A 26,758-nucleotide genomic window follows, 5' to 3' on the forward strand; every position below is an offset into this window, starting at 1 on the left:
GTATAATCCTAGAGAAGAGATTGTAGATCCTCATTAGAATAGAGAACTTTCAAGCATTTCTGATGGAAAGACCCGGGCTGAGAAGGAACTTTGATCTTGAAACACAAGAATCAAGAGAAACCTGTAAAGATACATTTATTTGAGCAATTGGAAGAACCTTCAAAAGTTAAGTGAGGGGGGCAGCTAGGTGATGCAGTGGATAGAGCACCGGCCTTGGAGTCAGGAGTACCTGAGTTCAAATCCGACCTCAGACACTTAAATAATAATTACCTAGCTGTGTGGCCTTGAGCAAGCCACTGAACCCCGTTTGCCTTGTAAAAAAAAAGTTAAGTCAGGTTAAGTTTTTGTTTTTTAATAACATTTTATTTTTTTCCCTCAATTACACGTAAAAACAATTTTAAACATTTGTTCTTAGTGAAGTCAAATTAATTGCCCGTGACATACCGCCAGTATTCATTAGAGGCAAAATACAGATCCAGCTCTTTCTTAAAAGTCTAGTGTTCTTTTCTTTGCACCTTATCCTTCTTTCGGAGCCTCTTCCCATCCTCACATCCCCTTCCTCTCCCAGTCTTCTTCACTCAGTCCCAAATTCCTCTCATCTGAGTAAAGTGATGAAATGGTTAGAGCTTCGGGCTTGGAGTTGCAAAGATCTGAGATCAAATGCAGTCAAAGACACTTATTAACTGTGTGATCCATGAAGTCACTTAAACTTCTGTTTGCCTCAGTTTCCTCATCTGTGGAATGAGGATAACAAAAGTATGTACCTCCCAGTGTTGCTGTGAAAGGTAAATTGAGATAATGGTCAAGTGTTTAGTATAGTGCCTAATAAATACATGGTAAGAACTGTGTAAATGTTGGTCATCATCATCATCATCACCATAGCTCAGCCCAATGTCTGGCTCACAGTAAACACTCGATAAATGTTAGTATTATTATCCAGGGTGTCCTCGGTGCCCTCCAGTATTTCCCCGGCCCCGTGGCCTCCCTTCCATTTGCAGCCTGGCAGAGCTCTGAATTTGGAGTCAGAGGACCCGGGGGCTGCCAGCTCTTCCGTGCCCAGTGGCTGAAGCCCTCTGGGCCCCAGGTCCCCGTGTGTAAGACAAAGGGAACGATCCGGAGCTTCTCTAGCGTTCGCTCCGGCTCCAAAACCTCAGAAACCTTAGGGACCTCCCAGCCCGCCTCCAGAGCCCAGCTTCTCCCGCTCGGCCCCGCCCCCGCCCCGCAGGCCCCGCCCCCGCCCCGCAGGCCCCGCCCCCGGGTGACGCGCTTCGCCGCTTTGCGTGGGGATTCCGGCTGCGCCCCTCCCCCCGAGGATTACCCGGCCTGCCCCGCGGCAAGATGGCGGCCTGAAGGGACCGGGCGGCGGTGAAAAGTTTGTTGTGGGGGGCCGGAGGAGTCGGGCGGGGGCGGGGGTGGGGGGAGTCGGCGTCAGGGACTGGGAGAGGCTGGCAGGGGCGAGGGGGGGCGCGAGGGGTTAGCGCGGGGCTGGGTGGGGGAAGGGCGGTGGGGGAGGGGCCCCTCCCCACCTTGCGGGCGCAGGCCGGGCCGAGAGGGCAGGCGCTGTGAGCCCGCGTGAGGAGGGGGCCCGCTGCCCGCCTGCAGCCCGAGGCCGGACCCCTCCGAGGCCGCAAGGGTGAGAAGTCCCGTTACCGCCCTCCCGGGACCCCCGCCTCGGGGGGCTGGGCCGCGAGGAGGAAGGGGGGCACGGGAGCCCCCCAGCCGGAGGCCGGCGGGGGGCACTGGCGACTTGTGCGAGCCCGTGGCTGGCGAGGGCCCGGCCCGGCCAGGAGACTTGTAGTGGACAAGGAGCTCCCCTCCAGAGTCGCAGTCAGCTTGGGCAGCAGTGACGCCGAGTGACGTTTCTAGTCAGGCTTACAAAGTCTTTTCCTAACTTCGTCCGTGTGATTGCCACGGGGAGCCGAGCGGAGGGGATGAGCTGGCCCAGTTGAGGAGAGGAGGCCCAGAGCTTGGAAGTTGCCTGTGGCAACCCGGTGTCGCATCAGGAATAACGCCCATTCCCCTTTCCTTTCTGCCTCCCGAGGGAGAAATCTGGGTGCTTGTGCATTTCTCACAGTGTTTAAAGTATGTTCTCTCCCTGCCCCCTTCTCTCCTGACCCTTGACTTGGGGAGAAGAATCCTGTCTCTATCTTTTTTTTTTTTAATTTATTTTTATTTTTATTTTTTAGTTTTTTTGCAAGGCAATGGGGTTAAAGTGGCTTGCCCAAGGCCACGCAGCTAGGTCATTATTAAATGTCTGAGCCCGGATTTGAACTCAGGCACTCTTGACTCCAGGGAGGGTGCACTATCCATTTTTAAAAATTTTATTTATTTATTTTTTCAACTTACATGTAAAGATAGTTTTCAGCTTCATTTTTGGTAAGATCTTGAATTCCATTTTTTTCTTTCCAGCAATCTGATATTGTCCCCTCTTCATTTTTATTTCTTTGACCATTCTCCAAGTGCTAGTAATCTGGGTCTTTTGAGTATATACTCTCTTCTCCTTTTTATATCAGTCAGGGATTATTAGTTATCCTAGTAGGAAGTGGGATTTCAAATACATAATGGAAAAATTCAAATTTTAAAGTGTAAAAGAAGAAATTGAGTTCTTTTAAAATTAGACTTTAGAAGTGTCTATTCAATTATATAGTTTCTGGCTCCCTAGCCACCTTTCTAGCCTCAGTGATGCCTGAGAATTATTTAGCAATTGCTAAATTTGGTTTAGACTTGGGGGTGTGGTAGTTTACTTTCCTGTTTGGCAGACAATACCCTGTGGCTTGTAAAAGGAGGCCAGACCCTGCCCTTATCCTTCTCAGACCTCCCTTTATTGATAACTTCCTATTCATTCTCCTTACTACAGAGCCACTTTTTGCTAGGTACAACTGAATCAAACCTAAGTTGAGGGGCAACAGACTTAAAGGGAAAGAAAAGGTAAAAATGTTACTATTTGCTTTATTTCCAGTGGAATTCAATATTTGGTCCTAGTCTTGGGGTTTGGGTGATAGGACTATTCCTTATCAGGACCTGGTCTTCCCAAGAATAAATCTATGATTTTAACAGGTTAGGAGTCACTTAGGACAATAAAGACTCACATGACTGCGATGGCAACATTTTGGTTTTTAAGGGTCTAGAAAAGGCTAACAAGTTGGGAATATTTCTCTTGTTTTGTAAAAGCATTCTTGGAAGTTAAAGCTAACATAGTTATGGAGGAAACTTGACACTGTGGTGAAAGTGCTGGGCCTGGAGTCAGAAAGACCCAGGTTCAAATTTGTCACTGACTGTGTGACCCTGGGAAAAATGGGAATAATAATGATAATAATAATGATAATGATAATAATAATAATAGCTACCTCACAGAATTGTGAGGATCAAATGAAATAATATTTCTAAAAGTGCTTAGCACTTTGCCTGGCACAAAGTACGCAGCCTACCAATATTTATTTTCTTCCTTCCCCTTGATTCTAGTGAGAGACCTATGTTTTGTACACACCTCTTGGCATTATTTCATTTTTTAGTCCAAATTTTTATTTTGGCGGAGTGGGAACCAGGGTGGCATAATATTGGGGTTGACTGAAGGCAAAATTTAGGTTTAGGCTTTGAGGAACATGGATCAACAGGTATTTAGCAAAAAATAGCTTCACTTCAATATCAACATGTTAAGGATCTTTCCAATGATTTTTTAACTGAAGGCATGAACCATGGAACTGAGTCTTCATTTGGGACTTTCTGTGTGGTAGAGATGTAAGAATCATTTCTTTGGCCTGAGTCCCTAATATGACTTTCTTCACAGCATGTAGTGTATATGAAGAGCCACACAAGTCCTATTCTTTTGGAGAAGTCATAATGCTAATGAAACAAGGGATTCTCTTCCTATTCAGCTCTTTTCACCATTTAGGGCAATAGTTGTTCTGAGGTTATCTTTTTCAGAGCCCTTTGCTGGTCTGTATTTGGAAACCATTGAGATTTTCCCTATTCCTATACAGAATTCTCTTTGGTGTCTGTAACCTGAAAATGGACTCATTTCAATGTTTTGTTTAAAAAACAAAAAAAACCCCACAATTGAACGGCCAATCATGTTATTAAAGAATTAAGGAATTTCACACTTCCCTTAGGTCCCCTAGACCCTACCTCCATATAAAAATAATTCAAAAACAAAGGAGATTCTAATATAGCATGTTAAATAAAGGCAAGTTCCTGGCAGGGTATTTAAACCTCAAGCAGATTTAGCCAAATGTCCAGTGTTGCTTTGTTTTATTCTGTTGTGGATATTTTGTCAGATTCCTTCCCCTTCCCTTCCACTTATTCCTCTCCTTCCTCCTTTCTTCTCTCTCCTCTCCCTCCTTGTTTCCCTTCTCTTTCTCCACTTTTTTCCTTCCCCTATTCCTGCCCCGTTTTCCCCCCTTTCTCTTTCTCCTGATATGAAAGAGGTGTGTTTGAAGCCACACGTCCAGAGGCGTGGCAGGTATTTGGTTGACTGGCTTTCCTTAGCCCTGTATTTTAGACTCACTCTTTCCCTTCTTCTGAGTCATGTTCCATCTTTAACATACCCTCTGGGCCCATTTTTTTGCTTCCATAAATCACTATGCTGTGAGCAGGGTAAAACATACATCATGATTGTCCACAGAGCTCCAGATTTGGGACCTTAGTACACTACACGCCTTCTTTTCTAGTATTCTGATGCTTTCTCCTTGATATGATATGACGTGAAAAATCCTTTATATAGGAGAAGTGGAGGAGTTGTGGTTGTGCAATGAATTCCGAGTTATATGGAGTTGGACTTTTCTCCCTCCCCCACAAATATATAGCAATTACAGCATGCTGTACTTTATCTGGATTTGTTCTGCAAGAGCATTGCGTGCTGAAGCGTGTTGTCTCTGTGGACTATAGCTTTATATTTCAGTAGAGGTCCTAAAACTTTGTACTCAGGGCATGTTTTAGCACGTGATTTAATTTCAGGAAGGTTGTTGACAGGGCTCCCATTTTTAAGGCATAAGTAAACTCACCAAACGTCCAGTTCTTTTTCCCTCTCCCACCATATTTTATCCTTTTACAGACTTTGCTTACTTTTGAGTTTTAAATTTTTTTCCCCTAATCTTCCTTCCCTCCCCCCACCCTCCACAGAAGGCAGTTTGCCAGTCTTTACATTTTTTCCATACCATATTTTATCCTATTTGAATTATAGTAGACACTCCATTTGGGGAGGGAATAAAAACCATTTTAAAAGAAATAATTTCATAGAAAATAAGAAATAACTTTCTGGGTTGTTGCCAATAGAATTTTTGAGTCAGGTAGAGTTCATACTTTTTCCCCCAGTAAACATTTGAAAAAATGTAATAGCTTTTCAGTGGGTTGGGAAAAGAGTAGGAGAAGTGACAGTCTATGAAGGGAAAATCTTGATGGAAAGAGACCATTTTTTTTCTGAGTTTTCACCTCTCTATTTCAGTATCTTTCTTTTTTCTCCTTCTAGGGTTTTTAACTGAGTCTGGTAATCTCAAACATAAGAATTTTTCAATTCCTAGGGATAGGGAGAGATAGGGGAAAATGTGAATGAATGCTCAAAAAATAGAGGATAGCAGAATGGAAAACAGAATCCAACTAAGGTATTGTTTAGAAGAAACATTTGAACACAAAAATTTACTTAAAATTAAAATGAAGGACTGGAGCAAAATCAAAGTGGAAAAAAAATGCAGAAATAGCATGATCTCAGGTAAGACTACTATAACTATAGACAAGATAAAAACAGATAAGCAGGGCCATTATGCCAAAAGGCACCATAGATAGCAAAACAATAGATATACTTAATAAAAATGCATCAGATAATGTAGACCCAATGGAAAAGTTAATTGAATGAGGGGAAAAATAAATGCAATTGTGTGGCCTTAATGTACCTTTTCAGGCCTTCATAAAATTTAACTAAACAAATGATTTCAAGAACTTAATGGAAATTTAGAAAACTTAGAGATTATAGATCTTTTGTGACCACTGAATGGGAATAGAAAGGAATTTATCTATTTTTTTCAGCTTGATAATGGCACCTTTATAAAAATTTACCATGTATTCCGGTATAAAGATGTCATAAAAAAAACTGAAAAATAAAAGATATTAAACTGATGATAAAAATTATATTTAATGAAGAACCTTTAAAGAACGTATTATGAATTGGAGTAGTAATAATATTGTACTCCAAATAGTAATTGGAGATTTCCTATAATTATAAACTGATAAATCAGAGAACAAATTATACAAACATAGAAAATTTTATTTAAAAAAAATGACAGTGATGAAACAATTTACCAAAACTTATGGATACAATTGAAGCAGTTTTGAGGGGAAAACTTGTATCTATAAACACCATCAACAGAGAAATCAGTGAATTGAGATAACAGTTTTTAAAATGAACATAAAAACGTCTCCAATTAAGCAAAGTAGAAATTATAAAAATTAAAGATTAATAAAATTGAAAAGAAATAGCTCATCAAATTGATAAAATTAGAAACTATTTTAAAAAGCCAATAAAGTTTAAGAAATTAGTTAACCTGATTGAAAAAGAGGAAAACCAAATTTTATCAGAAATTTAAAAAACTTATTGAAGAAGAAATAAGGAAATTATCAGAAATTAATTACCTAGTTATATGCTAATGAAGCTGATCATGTATCGGACATTAGATGAAAACTTTAAAAAAATATAAAATACCCAGATTAGCAAAAGAAGTGTTTTTTTCTATAAACTAGGAGGAAAAATAAATCAAAATTTAAAATCATAGAAATGAATGAACACATAGATTTTAAAAAAATTTTTATGTATCTAAAATCTAGCTGTGATTGACTTTTTTGGCATAACTCTCAAGTCACATCTGCTTTTCCTTCCCAGTGTCCAAGTCCTGCAAAACAGGATGGAAGTGCCTTTTGTGTACTTTATTAGCTTGGAGAGCACAGTTCCCTAGTGTAATTCGATAATGGAATTGATGTGTGTCTTCTTCAATCCTTGAATTTCCTTGATGTTTCCTTGGTGGATGTGATGTTAACCATGCTTGAAAGGGGAGGTGGGTGAGTAGGGATGCCATCATTAATGGCTTATGGGTACCTCATGTACTTAGAGGTGTTATTGGACAGATAACTATGTGTATGGATGATTGGGTGGTGAATTTCAGGGATGCACCTATCCTTTTCCTCCCTCTATTTCTAGATGTGTTCATAGATGCGTTGAAAAAGTATGGGAAACACTGAGAGTGCCCAAAGGTAGTTTGTAAATAATTAAACTGCCATGCTTAACAACTCTTTCAGGTTTTTGGGAAATTTAATATACCAGGGAAGAGGCTCAAGTTGCTCTATATAACATAAATGGATGGGTTTCTTCTGTGTAGGTCTTTGGTAGCTCTTGATGCACCTCTTTCCAGTCTGTTATTTGGCTCTAATATGTCTATGTTGAATCAGTTAGTTCCCAGAAACACTACACCTCTTTAGTGTGTAACTTCATTGTGAGCACAGAACAGAAAGATTTAGAGTGGAATTAGGTGGCATGTGGAGAATAGAAAACTGAAGTGGAATCAGTTGATGTGACTTTTGCTTTTGCTGCCTCTTTATGATGAGACCAGAACCAAGTTCCTCCTCTCTGCCCCTTTTGGAGAATGAAGGAGTGGGTCTTAGGAAAACATTCTGAATCTTTAGAGGAACAGTATTATATAAACTATAAATTCTAAGAAATAGCATTAATAAAAGCAACATTAATACTTTTTATCCAGGGCTGAAATATATGGTTAATGGCTTCCCTTTCTGTTGGTTTTGAATTTTTTTTTTATTCTCTAATAGAACTTGCTTCATAAGAGAAGTTGGGGAATGAGAGGAGGTGAAGCTCAAACCATTGGTGGTTACTTCCTTGTTATCAAATTGTAAAAGGGGGTGATATTTAGGGTAATAGGAAAAATTGAATCAAGAAAATTTTTAAAGTGACCAAATTGAACCAGGTTGAAAAAGCATCTCCATCTTTCAGGACCCTGTTCCTGTCTGACCTTTCAGTTTCTTTCACTTTTATGTGTATCTCCTCTGAGGCTCTTTTTTCAGCTCTCCTCTCTGGGTTCAGTTGTGATGTCTATGCCAGAGGCTCCCAAATCCTTATATCCTAGCCCAGTGTCTATCCCAGATTGTGCTCATGTCTCTCCTTTTGAACAACTCTTCCTGATATCTTAATAGGTCAAATTTAATGTGTCAAACTCAACTCATTCTTTCATTCATTCATTCATTTATTTTTGGTTTTGATTTTTCAAGGCAATAGGGTCACACAGGTAATTGGCTGAGGTCGGATTTGAACTCAGGTTCTCCTGACTTCAGGGCTGGTGTTCTATCCACTGTGCCACCTAGCTGCCCCACTAACTCATTATCCTTCTTTAGAAAGAAACCTTTATTATTAAAAATGACTGTCCTTCTCTATTACCCATTTCCATGAATGGTACCACCTCCCTGCCTCCCATTGAATCTAGCTTAAAACCTCCAAGTCCAATTTGATTCTTTCTCTCTCCTCTTCATCTAGCAAAGTCCTGGTAATTCTGCCTCTGTGGTATTGTTCACTTGATTCTCTTCTTTCCATTCTTGTCAGTATCCCTGCTCAGGCTTTTATCACCTGGGACCCTAAATTTAGAATTGGAATAGCGAAGTTTGAGAGACTATTTAAATAGTTCTCACCTTATTTTACAGATTAAAAAAATGAGACCCAGAGAAGTGAAGTGACTTGTTTAAGTCAAACAGGTATAAGAGACAAAACTTGGGTTACTAAACAAGTTCTTTTTTTTTTTTGTTTGTTTAGGTTTTTTTTGCAATTGAATGGGGCTGGATTTGAACTCAGGTACTCCTGACTCCAGGCCAGTGCTCTATCCACTGCGCCACCTAGCTGCCCCCACTAAACAAGTTCTTTTCCTACTGTACCCTTCTTCCTCCTCGCTAAACTCTTGTGATATCCTACTAACTTGTCTCCCTGCCTTGAATCTTTTTTTATCCATCCATCATTCACATAGCTACCTAAATAACTCATAAATGGACAATTCTGACCACTTCATTCCCCTATGGTGACTTCCTCATTGCTTATAGGGTAAAATGCAGTTGCTTAGGTTGGCATTAAAAGCCAGTACACAGTATGGGACCACTTTTATCTTCCAAGCTTACTTTACATTCCACATATTCATATCCAACTAAACTAATTATTCCCAGTCTTATCCAAAAGTTTCTCTTATGTACATTCACATTGTTATCCTCTGTGGCTGAAATATATTCCTTTGTAATTTCTCCTAAAATCTTTGTTCTTCCTAGGCTCAATTTAGGTGCTACCTTTTTAAATGAAATCCTCCCTAATCTCTTACAAGTAAATGCCTTCTACCTTCTCCTAAAATACTTTCTCTTGATACCTCCTTTGTCCCTATCACTTTTTTGAAAGATTTTATTTATTTTATTTATTTTGAGTTTTACAATTTTCCCCCTAATCTTACTTCCCTTCCCCTACCCCCCACAGAAGGCAGTCTGTTAGTCTTTACATTGTTTCCAGGGTATACATTGATCCAAGTTGAATCCTGGCACTTTTTTAACAATAAGTTTTTATTTCCATTCTAAATTTCTTATATCACTGTAGTAATTCCATGTATCCTGCTCCCTGCGCCTCTCAGAAAACTATCACTTATGACAAATAGTGTTTTTTTGGAGAGGAGGAAAAACCCCCAGCACAACTGAATTGATACATCTGAAGGCAAATGCAATAAATCAATTTCTTCTTCATGTTGCTTTTTGTATGTTCAGGTTAGAAGTGTTCTGTTTTCATCTTTGTATCCCTATTGTGCAGTTTGTATGTTGTGTGGGTGCTTAATTTTTGTTGAATTTAATCAGATTAGAATTATTGCTCATTTGGAGACCTAGTTTTTGGAACTTCTAGTGAAAGTAAGTTGAGCTCAATCCTACCTTACATGTGACTCCTCCATTTTCTTTCCTCCTTAGTTCTAGTCAGAAAAATACTATTCCTGGGTAGCCCTCTGTGAGTGCACATGGGTTTTTTTTTTTTTTCAGGGAATTAGGAATAGTCTTCTATCCTGGGTTAAGTTATTAGGTCATAATTTATTATACTCTTTTCATAAAATAAGAATGGGAAGATAGGTTGGAGCCTAAACTGTCAAACAGGATTTTTATATTAACTAGCTTCCCTTTTGCTTCTGTTTCTGTTAAAAGAGAGAGACAGTTCTCCCCGTCCCCCAGACTGGAGTTTGGAAGAATTTTCCAGTGAATGAGTATTTCTAGACAACCTGTTACTCTCCATTCCATCTAAATTTAAGAAATCTGATCAGTTATGTTTCCAATGGACCAGCAGTGATGCGTGACATCCACTTCCTGAGAGCAAGGATGGATTCCAGAGACCTTTCCCATCTCCTCCTTGTCAAGCCTTCCTCTGCTTCTGGCCTTTTATCCACAGATACCAAAGAACAGAAAGGTCTGTGTTCCAAGAGGTGGATAGCTCAGCAAATAGAAATGGATTTATGAGAGTCTCTCGTTTTCCCTCTCTGTTTGATGGTAGTAGTTGTAACTCATTAGAAAAGAGTTACAGTACCAGATCTAGAAGAGTCTGAGCCCTGAGCAAGGTATCCTTTCCTCTTTCTTGGGCTACTAAGTTTGCCAAGACCAACTCTAGGCTGAAGTGGCAGCTGTAAGCACCAGCATGAGGCTGTTTTAAGACAGAGGTTTGGAACCCACAGCTCTTCATAGCTCCCCACCTGCCTGTGCCATTTTTTTCCCCTGCCTGTATACTCCCTGCTCTTCCTAAACCCAGCAGGTGTTATCAGCTTTGGACTTTTCATTTTATTGGCCCTCAGTAGCTAGTGTACTGCCTCTCAAGTGCTTTTTGCCCTAATATTTCCAAAATTAGCACCTGATAAATTCCCTTCCATTGTAAGCATTTTCAGGGCAGGAATGGGGGTAAAGTGAGGTAGAAAGGAAGTTTTATTCCCTTTCTTGCTTCACACGGTCTGTTGCTTGGGTTTACTGCTACCTTCTTGAAAAGGTAGTCAAAATATTTTCATATGTAGAGTTGATCCTGGATGAGTGTGCAGTCCCCCCCCCCCCCCCCCCCCCTTCAGGGGGATGTGGCCTCCTTTTTGTTGGATTTTTGTTATTGGGAGAGATGGAAAGAACTCTGTTGGACACAGGTTCTCTGCTGAGTATAAGATTTCTATATCCTAGAGGCCCTTTCAGAGCCCATGAGGCTGATAGGACACAAACTATCCCCTCCTGGCATGTAGAGTATGGCCAGATACTATCCCATTGTATTTCATTTTCTTATGCAATTCCTGTAGGCATCTTCTCAGTTCTGAGGCTGGTCTGTTCATTCTCTTTCTACTTGTTGCCTGTGTGGAAAGAAATAAGATGGACTTAGCTGGCATAGGCTAAGTAGAAAGATAGCAGTACCAGCCATGGGTTTGCTCTCAAACTCTTATCACTCACCATTTTTGATTGGGATTGCCAAAAGTATGGCAGCAGTATTTGTAGAGCAGGAAATAGGGAAGGCAGCCAGTTTCTCTGTCAGTAATGCCCTCTTCCCTGATTTTATCTACCCTTACTGTGAAAACTCATATTATTTTGGGTCTTTGTTTTGTTTTGTTTTTCTTTTCTGGTTCAAGAAAAAGCTTTGTGCCCAGGCATAGTTGGTTGATGGAAGGTGAGGCCCAGATAATTGTGATGCTTCCTCCAGGAATTGTGTTCTATAGTTCTTCAAACCTGCTGAAGGGGGTGGTCTGCCTGAACCTTTTTTCCTTGAGAGCATCTCTGGCACACATCCCCCAGGCAAGGGGGAGGAGATAGTTGTGGTCTCCTGTAGTTTGGCATCCCTTCTCTCTTTTTGCAGCTCCAGAGTTGGGCTGCTCGTAAACCAAGCTGTCTGTTTATATGGAGAGCCTGAAGGGTATCTGCCATGAATCTGCTGCTAACAACAAGAACTGGCTGGTTTGGGAGAAGACACTAACCCCGTGAGTCTGAACCTAGCTGTATATTGTGCTTCTGATGCTTTGTTAGCCAATCTCCTTCCATGAGTCTTTACTTGAGCCTGGTTGCTTCCTGCTGTCTGATGAACTCATGTATTTATTTCTCCCTTCATTCATGCTTTACTTATTTTACCAGGCTCTTTTTTTTTTTTTTTTGCAAGGCAATAGGGTTAAGTGGCTTACCCAAGGCTACACAGCTAAGTAATTATTAAGTGTGTGAGGCCAGATTTGAACTTAGGTACTCCTGACTCCAGGGCCAGTGTTCTATCTACTGTGCTACCTAGCTGCCCCTACCAGTCTCTTTTAAAAATTTTTTTATTTATTTAAGGCAGTGGGGTTAAGTGACTTGCCCAAGGTCACACAGTTAGGCACTTGTCTGGGGTCAGATTTGAACTCAGGTCCTTCTGACTCCAGGGTCAGTGTTCTGTCCACTGTACCACTTTAGCTGCCCTAGTTTACCAGTCTTGTTTGACTATGAATATCCCCTTTTAAGGGTTTGTAGTTGAGGTTTATCATTTGGAGGACCGTATCTTCTTGATAGTTTGACACTGACACTCCTCTTCCAGCTTCCCCTCATTTCCATTGTTATCTCAAGGGTCCTGTTATCTTTGATCTTCATTGAAAAGAATAGTGGGAGGGGCAGCTAAGGTGGCACAGTGCAGAGAAAAGAATGGTGGGTTACCCATTACCTCTCCCCTCTGGAGATTAGTAGTTCCAGGTTTCTTCAAGAGAAATTTTGGTATCAGGGAGGGGAGATTGGGGAGAAATTTAGGTTAGGCTTTGGGGAATTCCAGAAAAAGAGTAATTAGCCCCTAAAACTGAAAGTCAGTATAGTATAGAGAAAAGAAGTTTGGATTTTGAGTAAGCGTATTGAATTTTTGTGCCTTACCATAGCTTTGTGATTAGGTTCTCTGATTCTCTTTTGACTAGATGTCTTTCTAAGGTCACTTCCAGCTCTTAATCCTGTGAAACTGGTATCCAGATTCTGGTGTCTCATTTTAAATCATGACTTTGCCCTCTTGCTTTTCCCTATTCTTTGAAGTGGGTGGTGAGTGAAGTTTGACCTTTTTCCACGTCTGAAGGTGGGGGTGGACTTTATCCCAAGTTGAGCCTACTACTATAAAGGAAGACTTAACCAGGGAGAGGAGAGAGGACCCAGTCTTTGACTTTTACCACTCCCAGCTTGGCTTGTAGATGGGTGAGTGAAAACTCAGGCTGAATGGGACACTTCACTCAGTTTTCCTTTGGCAAACTTAGACAAGGTAGGGAAGAACAGGGTAACCAGATAAATGCTGTTGTCCCTTTTATTCTGATTAAAAAATTTTTAATTGTTTAATCGTCCTGGTTGTCCTCTTTCCTGCTGCTCCCTCCCACCCCATTTCTAACAGGAGGTCCTGATACTAAATTTTGGAAAGAAAATTTCTAGAAAGAAAATTGCTTTTGGTTAGTAGAAGAATTGCATGTGTACACTTTTCTTTGTAATCCTGGGGTTGGTATGAAGAAGTCAGAAAGGGTGTGTTAGTGACACCATTAAAGAAAGTCAGAGAGAAGAGGGCAGCTAGGTAGCACAGTTGATGATATAGAGTACTGGTTCTGGACTCAGGAGGATGTGAGTTCAAATTCGACCTCAGACACTTAATAATTAATTACCTAGTGTGTGATCTTGGGCAAATCACTTAACTCCATTGCCTTGCAAAAAAAAAAAAACAACAACCCTAAAAAACAGTCAGAGAGACTTGGAGCTAAAATTCCAGTCAGAAATACTAATTGCTCTGCCTTCTTTGGGAAAGAGAAGTCCTAGATATGTGGGTTTAGGCTACTTTTGGTCCAGTGAACTCAGCATTCTCTATATTGGAAGTGGATGATTAAAGATTAGCATAGGGGCCTGAATGGTAAACAAGGGAAGCATTCATTGCCAGATGTATTATAACTTGGTCTTGAATAAAATAGGGGCTCCCTTTGTTCCTTTGGGTGTTTATTTAAAGCAGAAGATAAGATAGGCAGTTCTTGAGGTGTTTGCTCTGGTAGGTGCTTATAAGTAATCAGCACTGGTTCTAAGGGGCTCAGGGTGGTTACCTGGACCCAGACATTTCCCATCTTCTTGGAACTAATGAGGATATGTCACTCTTAGTCTTCTTAAAGGACCAAACTAGTAGCCTGGGCAACAGGCTGAATTGGATGATAAGGTCAGTGTTAGTCACTGATCTAGGGGCTGGCCTGGGAGCAGATTGACATCTAACTAGAGTTCCTAACACTAAACTGATGCTCCTCCCAGACCCCACCCCTACACTCTTGGCTGCCTGCCTGCCACGCGCCCAGGATTGCTGGAGGCTTTGCTCATGCATCTCAGTAACAGCTGCACACTTGACCTGATGAAGAAGGGGGGAAGGGTAGCAAGAGAAGCGCCGGAAGACTGAAGCTCTGATCTACTGTGGTGGGGAGAGATAGCCAGCTGCATGGGGAATGATGATGGTCCTGTGTGCCTCAGCCCAGAATTGCAGATTTGTAGGGTTACATGGGGATAAGTGGGATAACTGTCTGATTGCAGAAGAAGCCCTTTCTATGGTGAACCCCTGTTTTGCTTCTGTGATAGATATGTCCCTTAATGTTGAGAGACAGAGTAGAAAGGGATTCATGGAGTACTAGGGTTTGACTTTCCTGGAATTTGGTTAAGAAAGAGAGCCCTGATTTGTAAGGGGAATGTAAAAATAGTCAGACTTGGGTGGGATACAGTTTCCTTCCCCTAGGAGACTATTTTCTTGTTTGGCTTTCTTGGTTTCTTTCTGAGGTGGCACTTAGGCTCTGTGTTCTAGCCCCAAAGATTTTTCTGAATGAGAACTTGAGTGAAGTTTTCTCTTAAATTATGCCTGTTCCCCAAAGTTATAAGGATATTTGTGATAGAATGGGAAGTAGAACCCAGAAATCAGGAGTTACATTGCTTTTTCTTCTGTATTATGATGGCTTTGATAGAGATTCAGTCTTTTTTAAGACTGAGGAAACTGAACCAGGGCCAGTTGGATTTGACAGAACTGATGTAGTCATTAGATTTGGGGATGATTTTGAATTTAAAGTGCCATTGAAAGCCAACAACATTTAGGAGCCCTTTTTCCCCAATTTATGGGAACAAGAGGAGTGTGTGTGTGTGTGTGTGTGTGTGTGTGTGTGTTGGAGAGGACTGGGCAAAACTAGGTATAAGGGGCTACTCTTTGAAATTTGTGTGCACACACAGACACATATAGTTGGGGTCTTGGAAATGACTCTGTTGCTCAGTTGCATTCCTTCTCTATTAGGAGTAAGGGAATAATCAGGGAAGAGCCAGAGGTGATGACATTGTTCCTTTCCCCATTCCTCCGTGGGCTCAGGGAAACAGGTGTGGTAGCATGGGGGGCAGTGATGGCATGGAGACTGCAATAGATTTCCTCCTGTCTGCTCACCTCCTGCCCAGCTGTTCCGTAGGCTAGCTGTGCAAGTCTGGTCCTATTTCTGATGAAAGTAGACTTTGTTCTTTGGAGGTTGATAATCGTGCCCCATGGGGGTATAATCAGGGAGAAGGTATTTAATACAGGGCAGGTGGGAACAGGCGGCCTGTCCCAGCTGGCAGATTGAAACATGACAATTAGCTATGGCCTCATCTCTCTCCCCTCCTTTCTTTACTGTCACAGCCTATAGTCAGGTGAAGAATGAATGTTATGAAGAAATAGAGGAAAGGGGTAGGCTAGGGAGGGAGCAGCTTTGTGTATTCTTTTCCTAGGAACTGGACTTCACATGATTGACCCAGCTGTGTGTGTGTGTGTGTGTGTGTGTGGCTTTCTAGTAGTTGGAGTCTAGGGCACCTCTGGACTGATCCAGGCAGTAAGAGTTCTCAAGGTTTAACCTACCTTTCTTTATCAATTATTTCTGTAGTTTAGCCTGGCCTGAACTTTTCTCTCCCCCCCCCCCCCATATGATAGATTGAGTTAGGAGCTTCTTCCACTAGACCATCCTGAGGGAAATCGTGATTTCCAAGGGACTGCCTTGAATCATGCCAACCTCAAGGGAGATAGAACTGGCTCAGCCACAGTCACTCAAAACTCTTCCTGAGCCTTTATGGAGTTTACCATCTCCCCCCAGCTCCAGCTGCTTTCCCTTAAATCCTTCCAACCACATGAAAACTATCTTAAGTCAGATTCTGGTCCTTGGAAGACCTTTTTTATTCAAGAGTTTCTAGGAAAAGGAGGCGGGGTGTGGAGGCACTAGAGTAGCTTTCTCTGACTTTTCTCCTAATCTTCCTTCACTGCTCTACTTCAGCCCCCTCCCTTCACTATTTTATCTGCTCTTTGCTCTTTATTGTATCCAGTTGTAATTAATCTCCACAGGGCTTCTCTTTTTGAGGATAGTAGGCTCTGTGGATATATAATTATTGCCCTGTCCCTTGTCCTCCAACAGAACATTATTTTTTCACTCTAGAAGTTCAAAAGTTAAGATATGGAGCCAGATGACCTCAGCAAGGCCACAGTGTACATGAATAGATCAGGGATGAGGATGATGATGTGGATGGGATGGCTTCAACTCCTGGAAATCAGCAATTTCATTCTTAACTATAAATTATATTTTCTGTCCAGATAGATTCCTATTTGATGATCCACTTAATAATTATCTTCTCTTCTCTTCTATAGCAGCAGGCTCTCCTTCCCCACGTGGTACCTATATACCAGGTCCCATTTTTGCCATTAGACATATTTTAAAAAGAGTTTGTGGCTTTCATGTTGATTTCTCATGAATTTTCAACTGACCAGTGATAGTCATTCTCTCTGATAACTTGAGCTGGTCTTAGCTTAAGGGTGGGAAGGGGGAAATGTTTGTTCAAGGTCCTTTGCATTTTTAGCAGCTGAGACAAGCTGAGCCACAGGATGTGGATGTAACCAGAGCCAAGGACTATAGGGCTTAGAATGGGGCAGATCTGCTTACAGGTAGGGTTACCAGACACCTGAGAGAGAAGCAGAGAGAGTGAAAGCTCAGGCTCCCTGCCTCTACTCACACCAGTAGCCTGGTGCCATGAAAAAGAGGTGGGGACTATAGGGAGGAGAAAATTTATAGACCTGGGGTTGGGTACATGAAGGGACCTGCAGGAAGGAAGTCATTCTTTGGAAGCAGGGGGTGGAGTGACTAGGAAAATGTGCAGGCATTTGGCCTCTCTTTCAGAGATTTCAACTGGGAGGGTATGTTCTCCCTCTTCCCCATAGGTTTAGGTGATTGCTGAGACTTGGCTACCCCTTCCTTCTCTTTTCTCCTGTTCTCTGCTACCAGAAGTTCTGGACTTGAATAGTGATAGCTCTGGGTCCATTGCCTCATGCTCGTCTGCTTGTCTGCTTCCTGACCATCTGCTCTGCTGGGGAGTCACCCCTTGAAATCTGGCAGCCTAATGGTTTCTCTAGGCTTCCTTCCTCAGGCCTCTTCTTGAAGGATACCTTTCTCGGGAGCCTGGTGGGGTGGGGGTGGTGGGGTTGTGGCTTGTTTGCTCTCCCACTCCACTCTTGAGGAATGTGCTCTGTCCTTGTGGGCCTGCCCAGCATTCCTGCAGAGCGAGTCAGTCAGCATGCTGCCGGTGCCCTGTGGGGACATGCTTCTAGCCCTACCATCAGAGGGAGCTCAGAAGTTGTGGCTCCTGCCCTTGGGGCCCAGACCCAGTTCCCCTTAGCCCCACCCCACCCCAGGGTGTGGATTGGGTGCCCAGACAGAGACCTCTCTTTACATCCTCCCTTCACCCTTCCAGCACGCTTCTTGCCCTGGGCTTTGCAGGAATGCAACAGGAGCGCAGTGCAGAGTCACAGCCAGGGCATGTCCTGACAGCAGAAACACGTGCTCCTTCCTGCTTTGCTCCCACCAGCCCCCAGCTTTGTGACTGGGATGGGAGCTTGTTTTTTATACCAAAGAGGCCAGTTGAGGTTAATGCCTCCCTCAACTTCAGGCTGGTGTTGACTGCCCCCAAGCTGTAGATGTGTTCATTGCAAGGGAGAATATCCTTGGGCTTTCCACACAAGGGCAAGAGGGAATAAGGGGAATGGGAACATTCTCTCCTGGATCTTTCATTGTTTTCTTTCTGAAGTGTGTCATACTTCAGTTTGCTCTGAGGAAACAAATAAGATAGCCACTGATGTCCTCTCTGTCCATCATTTGCATCCTCTTTAGATTTCTCTCTTTTCCTGCTTACCCACTGGAGATTTTTTGGTTGTTTTAGATCCCTGAGAAAGAAATGGGCAGGTAGGGAAGGGGACAGCCAGTCCAGGAGCATGAGGCAAGTTGAGATCCCACTCTCCTGCCTCTTGGATTCCTTGTCTGGAATATTTCTTTTAGAATTCTATAGAGAAGGATTACAAACTAAGTTCTCATGATTCAGTAAGATCTACTCTTCATATATAGCCTTTTCCATTCACTCCTGGGTGGCAGGAGTCTTTTCTTTAGTTCTTCCTAGTGGATATCCTTGACCCTGGGGACAGAGAATAGGCAAGCTGGCAGTCCTGACTGACAGGTGGCTGACACCCGGTTTCTCCTTTCTTCCTCTTCTTGGATTTCAGGCACTGTCAGCCAAAGGAGGTGGAGGGGCCCCAGGATGAGGAGAGCCAAGGGCTGACTCCAGAACAGCAGAACAGAGGGAGCTACCGACAGACAGACAGACAGACGGTATGACTCTGTAGAGGCCTAAAGTAGTAAACCTTTTTGGAGCGAGTCTTGGGCCAAGCTAAAAGGTTGGGATAAATTTTAGGTAGGACATGTTGGGAAGTAACACCATGAGAGTTATAACTAGGTGGTAGATTTGCTGTACCCTAAACCTTTGGGGATCCTGGAGTCCTCTTGGGCTCATAGTCCCCCACCCTGAACTTCTGGGGAAGAGGTGGTTGGGACAAAAACCCCGTAGTAATTAGTCAAGATTTGTTTTCTGTTTTGGAGGTGGGAGGAGGCCATAATGGTGCTCAGGGTACATCTCAAACTCTTCTTTTCTTCCTATCAGAATGCCTGAGTGAATCTCTGTGGTGAGGCCTCAGTTTGAGCCCCAAAGGTGAGTTGTATTTCTCATTGTAAATATTCTCCATTATTTGCAAGAATCTTAAAAACAAAGAAAGAAAAGTAATTAGCATCCATCCACAGGTATTGATCCACTTATTTTCTCCCTGTTGAGTAAATGTTATATAATTCCAGTTATGGTTTTGGGCATTAGAAATGGGTACTTTTTCCTTAGCAACTGTATCATAAGACATTGCAACATTCTCTTTCATCAGCATCTGTAGCCTACTCATTTCTACCAGTTTGGTGATGCTGAGGTGGGATCCAGGTATAATAATAATAATAATAATAATAATAATAATAATAATACTATTTACATAGTACTTTAGGGTATGTAAAGCATTTACCGTATTATCTCATTAGACCCTCATAACCCCACTATTAGGGTTATGAGACTGAGAATTGGTTAAGTGATTTACCCAAGATCACACAGCAACTAAGTTCCCGAGTCACAATTTGGTCTCAGGTTTTCTTCAGTCCAGGGATTCTTGTCTTGAGCCCCTACTATTGCTTTTTTTCATGAAGAGTACGTTCTCATTTGATTCCTTCAAGCAGGAGGTGAATATTTTTTTAAATTCCTCTTTTCTCTCTCTACCTCAGCTTCCTTCAGAAAGTCAAGGAGTTTCACCTCTCCCAGAATGACTAGCACAGCCCCCTCCAAGAAGCCATACCGCAAGGCACCGCCACAGCACCGTGAACTGCGGCCAGAGTTGCCTGCTCCATGGGCTCAGCAAGAGGCTGGCATGATGGAATGCCAGGTAACTTAAGAGTTACTGGCAGGCATAGAGTCCTGGTCAGTCAACAAGCACTTCCACTGCCTTGACTTCTCTTAGTCTTAGAAGGAAGTAGTGGGAACCAGGGAAAGACAATAGAATAGGCCATGGAGTAGGTAATGGTACCTCTGGAGTGTTCTATAGCTGTTCATGGTATTTGGTGGTATTTAAGCAGCTTGCTCAGAGTGGGACTTACCCAGGGGAAATCCTGAAGCCTCCAGAAGGTTTGAGTTGACTCAAGAAAGGCCATCCTATACAGTCATTCTACAGGGAAGGTCAAGGGGCCTTAGAACAAAACTGGATCCTGGATTGTTCAGGTGAGAAAAGATATTGGGCTTGACTAGAAGCAGTGTCAAGAGTTAGAGGGCTGTGTTTTAGAGGCATCCTCACAACTTCAGGGGAAAATCTGAGCCAGCCTAGACCTCACTGGGAAATGCGATCTTCCTGTAGAAGTACTCAGTATAATCTCCTTTTAGAAATGATCATGTACTTTGAACAGGATGGTAACGTAAACTTTCAGAGAAGCATAATAGCTACTATTAGCTGCAGGAATATTAAATTCTGGCCATACCGGTATGAAATAAAGTGGTCCTGCTAAGAGGAATACTTTCAATATGGGGCTTCTACAGAGTGAGCTTCTACAGAGGATCGTTGTTTAGAGATAGAACAGACTAGCACAGTTAAGTCCTAAATATTTATGTTTCTCCAAACATCTTTGACCTAGAGTTCAGCGGCCCTCCCGGCTGCTGTTCCAAACAACCTTGGAGGTTTTCTCTTCCCCAGGATTTAGTCTTCTCTGTGATGACCTGGTCCCTTTCCTCCCTTCCCTTATTTGTTCCCACCCATGCTTAAGACCCAAATTTTAGAGCAGGCACACTGCCCATGTGCCTGGAGAGGAGGCATCTCAGTTCCTTCTTTCTCTGAGCTTGGGTTAGAAGTATGTGCATAGAAGAACCAGCACCCATGTTTGCTTTGTAGTCAATATTTGCTCCTTCCCCTTCATCAGGGCACCACTGCCTTAGGGCATTCTTGCGCTGTTTGTCTGGAGAACAGAGAGTGGGATATGTCTTTATGGAGGGCTAGGGAAAGGAGCTTCCAAGTTCAATCTATTTGGCAGGGTCTCTGTATTTCTGACCTTTGGAGTTAGAGAAGCAAGGACCTTGTGGTTAGAGCAGGGGTAGGTGACCCAGACCTTCCTGGCTGACCATATTAAAGTTAGGATAGGGGATAGGATAGGAGGAGTTCACGTTCAGAGCTGAGCCTTTGATTTTTTTTTTTGCACAGGAATCCCTGACAGACTCAGAGAGGATGAAGTAAGTACTATCCTTTAAGCCCTTCATCATGATTCTTTGTCTGCTGCCTTTTTCATTTTGAGGTCTCTAGTACCTTGAACATTGGAGGCATTTGATAATTTTTTTTTTGTTTTTTGAATTTTACAATTTTTTTCTCCAATCTCGCTTCCCTCCCCCCACCCCCCACAGAAGGCAGTCTGACAGTAAACATTGTTTCCATGCTATATATTGGTCAAAATTGGATATGTTGAGAGAGCAATCATATCCTTGAGAAAAAATAAGAGATAGCAACATTACATAAGACATTTTTTTAAATTAAAGGTAATCTTTGGTCTTTGTTTAACTCCACAATTCTTTCTTTGAATACAGATGGTATTCTCCATCAGAGATACCCTAAAATTGTTCCTGATTGTTGCACTGATGAAATGAGCAAGTTCGTGAAGGTTAATAATAATCACCCCCATTTGCTGTTAGGGTGTACAGTGTTCTTCTGGTTCTGCTCATCTCGCTCAGTATTACTTCACGCAAATCCTTCTAGACTTCTCTGAATTCCTATCCCTCCTGGTTTCTAATAGAACAGTAGTGTTCCATAACATATATACACCACAGTTTGTTCAGCCATTCCCTAATTGATGGACATTCCCTCAATTTCCATTTCTTTGCCACCACAAACAGGGCTGCTATGAATCTTTTTGTACAATTGATGTTTTTTTCATGATCTCTTCAGGGTATAGAGCCAGTAGTGGTATTGCTGGATTAAAGGGTATGCACATTTTTGTTGCCCTTTGGGCATAGGCATTTGATAATTTTAACTGAATTATTCCCTATCAGCCCCTTTCCCCTGGCTTTTAGTTCTGAGGAGAGAGAATCTTCATCTCATCATTTCTGTCTTCGCCCCTTCTCAGACAGTGGGAGGACCCTGCTGGGCTTAGTGCTAAGGACACTCTTCCTTTGAGCACTAGGACTGGATTTTTAAAAGAGAAGCCCATTAGTCTGAACAGTGGCCAGAGACAGAAGGTGCAGAATCTGATCCTTGCATTTTTTTTTTTAATTCCTGGTTTACTCTTCCCCTTCCTCCCCTTTCTCAGCTGAGTTCTTAGGACTCTCTTCATGCATCACCTTATCACTGACAGGAGAAGCAGCAGTTCGGCAGAGGACAGTTTAGGTTTTAGGCCTCAATTTTCCTTCATCTGCCTGTCCTCTTCTGGTCCCCTTTCCAACTCAGGCTCCTGCAGCAGGAAAATGAGGAGCTTCGGCGGCGCCTGGCCTCTGCTACCAGCCGGACAGAAGCCCTGGAGCGGGAGCTGGAGATTGGACAGGACTATCTGGAACTGGAGCTGGGCCAGAGTCGGGAAGAACTGGACAAATTTAAGGACAAGTTCCGACGGTGAGATGGGGTTGGGGGGCACTAGGCCTGACCTGGCATAGGGTGGGCAGGGCTGTGGCCCTGCTTGCTTAGAACTAGCCCTGCCTCTGTTTTCATGTCTGTAGGTTACAGAACAGCTACACAGCATCCCAGAGGAACAACCAGGAACTGGAAGACAAGTTGCACACCCTGGTAACTGGTCACGAGGGGGGGTCTCAAGGGCACCCAAGTCCTCCAGGGGGCAGGGTGCCCTAGGACCCCGAGGGAGATATCTGTGCTCTCAAACACAGTGCGGGGAGGAGGTCAGGAACTGAGGGAGTGGGAGGGGGCAGGGTGGGGGACCGCAGTGTGTTGTCTGAGTCAGGACTGTCCTAATGCTCACGGCTGTTTCTCTTTTCTCCTCGTCTTCCCTTCCCCCATGCCGCCACTGCTGCTGCTGCGCTCTCCTCTCAGGCCTCTCTTAGCCACAGCTGGATTTTTGCAGTTGCGTCTGAGTTTGTTTTTTCTCTCTTGTACCTTGGCCTTGCCCTGGGACCCCCTGGGACCCTGGCTAATTACCCCTATACTTGGCTCCATTACTAGCGTCCTATTCTGTCCCTCCTCTTTATTCCTGTTCCAGGCCCTGTCCTTTTCCTGGAGCAGTGGCCATGGGTGCCCTCTTCTCTCAGGAGCTATGGAGGGCCAGGGAGTCTTGGAGGTGGCTCTTGGGGTACTAATTGATGCCAGTGTTGGACAGTGTCCTCCCTGCTGTATTCAACAGAGATGACTGACTTCCATCAGAGGGGCTGGAGTATTGAGGGGTACTCTGAATATGTATTCCTCTCATTTCCATCTCCTGGAGTTAAAATAAATCTTGCCTGTGCTCCAGATATACCTCGTAGGGCCACCTATGCTGCTTGCCCCTCCATCTCCTCCCTCCCCATCCCTGACTCAACACATCTTTAGAAGGTTCCACTGGTTCCGTAAGAGCCTGTGTTTGGAAGGTTCCTTCCTCTGAACAGTTGATGTCAGCTGCTCTCAGTTGTCCCTCTCCCCACCTCTCCACCTTTCCCCCTCTCAGGCTTATGCCATGAGGAATTCCTTGAGTTGCATAGAGGTATGGCAGCCCAGAGACACTTTTACCTTTTCTTTTAGGTGAAAAGTGATAACCCATGCCCCCTCCCATCCCTACCATTTAGTCACCCCAGAAAGCAGGAGAGGCCCCTGGTTCCCTTTGTCTGTATATCCATCCATCCGTTTGTCTTGTCTACCTTAGCTGCCCAGCTCCTGTGGCTATCCCATATTTGTTGGGGGTTGGGGGGGAGGGGTCCAGGATTGATTTGAAGTGTCAGTAGATATTAGGCTGAGGCTACTTAATCTCTTACTTTAGATTAAGAAGGCTGAGATGGACCGGAAAACCCTGGACTGGGAGATTGTGGAACTGACCAACAAGCTGCTGGATGCTAAGACCACCATCAACAAGCTAGAGGAGCTCAATGTAGGTTCCCTGTGGGTACATGGACCTTTTCCCATGGCTGCTAGGGTGGGTGGCATGAGCTCTGACTGTGGAGATCACGAAGCCAGTGTCTTCGGGAAAGGGAATCCTTGTAGCCCCCATGCTGCCACAGAGTGGGCACCAATTTTAGTGCTGTACCTCTAGGAGCGCTACCGGCAGGACTGTAACCTGGCTGTACAGCTGCTCAAGTGCAACAAGTCCCATTTCCGAAACCATAAGTTTGCTGATGTGAGTGTTACCCACTCTTACCTCCCCCGGCCTCTTCTCTGATTCTGACTTGTACTTCCACTTCCCTTTCCCCCCACCCATTCCCCTCTCTCTTTGTGCTCTGTTGATTCTCTGTTCTTACTGTCCTTCCTTAGGGGCTGAAGAATGGGAGTAAGGGATCTGAGTAGAGGCAAAGGGGTGGGGAAGGGGAAGCAGGAATGCAGTTGAACTCCACTTCCCCAAGCCAAGAGATGGGGATTGGGGAGAGAGCGGTTTGGACAAAGCCTGGGGGTTAACACAAAGTTAAGGGGGTGTGCCGGTATTGCTCCAGCTAGGGACCAACTGCTTGCTCCTATGTAGCCTAGGACTGACCCCAGGTTAAAAGGATGAGGGTGGAGCTGAAGCAGGGGGGAGATCTGGAGGGGTCACTGCTGAGTTCCTTAAACTTGTTCCTGAATTTAGGAATCCAGGAATCCCATCCATAGAGGTTAATTTAAGGGAGTTAATGAGGAGTTAGGAATGGGCGCATGTTCCAGTAACCTCGGGTTCCACTCATGTCGATGTGTCTCTCCTACACAGCTGCCCTATGAGCTTCAGGACATGGTTAGCAAGCACTTGCACAGTACACAGGAAGCCCCTGGCCCCAACCCTGCCCCCAGCCTGGCTCCAGGAGCTGTGGTGCCCACCTCAGTCATTGCTCGAGTACTAGAAAAGCCAGAGTCACTCCTGCTCAACTCTGCCCAGTCTGGCAGTGCTGGACGCCCAGTAGCTGAGGATGTCTTTGTGCACGTGGACATGAGTGAAGGGACCCTGGGTGATCCTGCTAGCCCCACAGCCCCAAGGAGCCCCACCTCCCAGGCCAATGGAGAGTGCTGCCCATCAGGTGGTACTCGGGGATCATCTGATGAAGAGCTGCCCTTACCTCCCTGTGAGAAGCTGAGCCCTTACCCCACTCCACCCCCTCCCCACCCACTGTACCCAGGCCGAAAAGTGATTGAGTTCTCTGAGGACAAGGTGCGAATCCCCAGGAACAGCCCTCTACCCAATTGCACCTATGCTACCCGGCAGGCCATCTCTCTCAGCCTGGTGGAGGAGGGGTCAGATCGGACCCGACTCAGTCCTGGGAGCCCTGCCTCCACCCAGGCCTCACCTCGCCCACTTGGCAGCCCTCCCTCTGCACCTAGTGCAGTGGCCAGCTCGGCCAGCTCAGAAGAGGATCTGCTACTGGCCAGCTGGCAGCGAGCATTTGTGGACCGTGCGCCTCCACCTGCCCCTCTGACCCAACGTACAGCCTTTGGGCATGATGCACTTCCAGATCTGCGCAGTTTTGCTGGCAGTACCTCAGATAATGAAGATACCGGCCTTGTGCCCTCCTCTCCAGTCAGTGAGGGGTGCCGACTGTTGCCTTTTCCTAGTCCACCCCCATCCAGGGATGTCGATGAGTTGAACCTGCCCATAAGCCCTGCAGAGGAGCGCCAGAAACTGCTTCCTGAAGAGGAAAGGTCAAGTACCCCTCCTGGGGAAGAAGGCAGAGTTCGACTGACCTCTAACCGTCCCCAGAGAAGCCCCAAACGGATGGGTGTGCACCATTTACACCGAAAGGACAGCTTGACCCAGGCCCAGGAGCAGGGCAACTTGCTTAACTAGCTGCCTCATCTCTCCCTCTCTCCCTACTAACACACTCTCCATTCTTTCCCCCAATACACACCAACAGGTTGTTACTCCCTGGGGGATACTGAGGCATCTTGCTCATTCAATCTAAAACTCAGGTTCCCCAACCCTCTCTGTTCCTTGGACCAGCCAGTTCATGCCATTGAAAAGCAGGGATCCTTTGATCTTGGATGCAGCATTGAAGTCCCTATGCCCAACTTGAGCTTGGCCATTTCTTAGAAACTGGGATACCATATGTCCATATATGGTCCTTGGTGATGATCCTTGCTGAGCACAGGAGACCATATCTTTTTTTCCCCAAACCTCGACCATCTCATGTTTGGTCTGCACTGGATGTTTTGAGTGGGGGTAGGGGAAGTCCTGTCAGTATTTGTCCCCAAGTCTACCTCCCTCAAGGGAGTTTATTTTGGGGGAAGGGGTCATTTTTTGAACCCCAAATTTCTATTTACTTATTTGCCTGAAAACCTCTCCATGGCCAGGGTATATATTGCTGCAGGACCTTCCCAATTTTAGTTGGCCCTGTGAAGTAAGGGTGAAAAGAGGATGGCTTTAGGGCTTTCTGTCTCTTTGGGGACAGAAGTGGAGTGGAGCCTGGGCTGGCCCTAGACCTAGGGAAGACTAGAGGTGCCCCTCCTCTCCTTTGGCTCTAGACTGTTACTCTCAGCTTTGGAAGTTTTCACATTGATGAGTCTATTTTAAAATCAGAAATAAACTATTTTATCGGTAGTATTGTGTCACCTGAATTACTTGACCCTCTGGACCTTTCTGCATCTTAAGACTTCCTTGTGGGTTATCCTTAAACTTACCTCTGTGCTTTCCCAGCCTGGTTCTTCCAGCTAACTTTTACAGACAGGTTACTTTGGCTTAGCATCGAGTCATTCCTGTCAGCCCTTCTTGAGCTTAACAACGTA

General features: G+C 44.2%; 1 protein-coding gene across 7 annotated transcripts; it reads left to right on the forward strand.

Annotated features, from left to right (window-relative positions):
* The first annotated feature begins 1,291 nt into the window (after positions 1 to 1,291).
* On the forward strand, positions 1,292 to 26,573 carry TJAP1 (tight junction associated protein 1). Of its 7 annotated transcripts, XM_074237027.1 has the most exons (13): positions 1,302 to 1,372; positions 10,201 to 10,459; positions 11,867 to 11,987; positions 18,557 to 18,662; positions 18,991 to 19,038; positions 19,644 to 19,801; positions 21,101 to 21,129; positions 22,334 to 22,495; positions 22,600 to 22,666; positions 22,928 to 22,957; positions 23,844 to 23,951; positions 24,114 to 24,197; positions 24,756 to 26,573. In XM_074237027.1, the coding sequence occupies exons 6-13, from the start codon at positions 19,682 to 19,684 to the stop codon at positions 25,821 to 25,823; spliced, it is 1,668 nt and encodes a 555-aa protein (XP_074093128.1). In that variant the 5' UTR covers positions 1,302 to 1,372; positions 10,201 to 10,459; positions 11,867 to 11,987; positions 18,557 to 18,662; positions 18,991 to 19,038; positions 19,644 to 19,681; the 3' UTR covers positions 25,824 to 26,573. The 7 variants fall into 7 exon arrangements, with proteins under 7 accessions (XP_074093129.1, XP_074093128.1, XP_074093131.1 ...); XM_074237028.1 differs by lacking the exon at positions 10,201 to 10,459 and having other exon boundaries at positions 1,292 to 1,372; XM_074237029.1 differs by lacking the exons at positions 1,302 to 1,372; positions 10,201 to 10,459 and adding an exon at positions 1,520 to 1,633.
* The last annotated feature ends 185 nt before the right edge of the window (positions 26,574 to 26,758 follow it).

The sequence above is a fragment of the Macrotis lagotis genome, chromosome 5 (genome assembly GCF_037893015.1).
Source record: "Macrotis lagotis isolate mMagLag1 chromosome 5, bilby.v1.9.chrom.fasta, whole genome shotgun sequence".
In the NCBI taxonomy this organism is placed as follows: Eukaryota; Metazoa; Chordata; class Mammalia; order Peramelemorphia; family Peramelidae; genus Macrotis; species Macrotis lagotis.

Bases quoted from the DNA above. Each gene is read 5' to 3' on its own strand.
- TJAP1 (XM_074237028.1), top strand. From the start codon at position 19,682: ATGACTAGCACAGCCCCCTCCAAGAAGCCATACCGCAAGGCACCGCCA. The intron at 19,802-21,100 runs GTAACTTAAGAG...TTTTTTGCACAG, and splicing joins CTGGCATGATGGAATGCCAG to GAATCCCTGACAGACTCAGA. The intron at 22,958-23,843 runs GTTGCGTCTGAG...CTCTTACTTTAG, and splicing joins GCCACAGCTGGATTTTTGCA to ATTAAGAAGGCTGAGATGGA.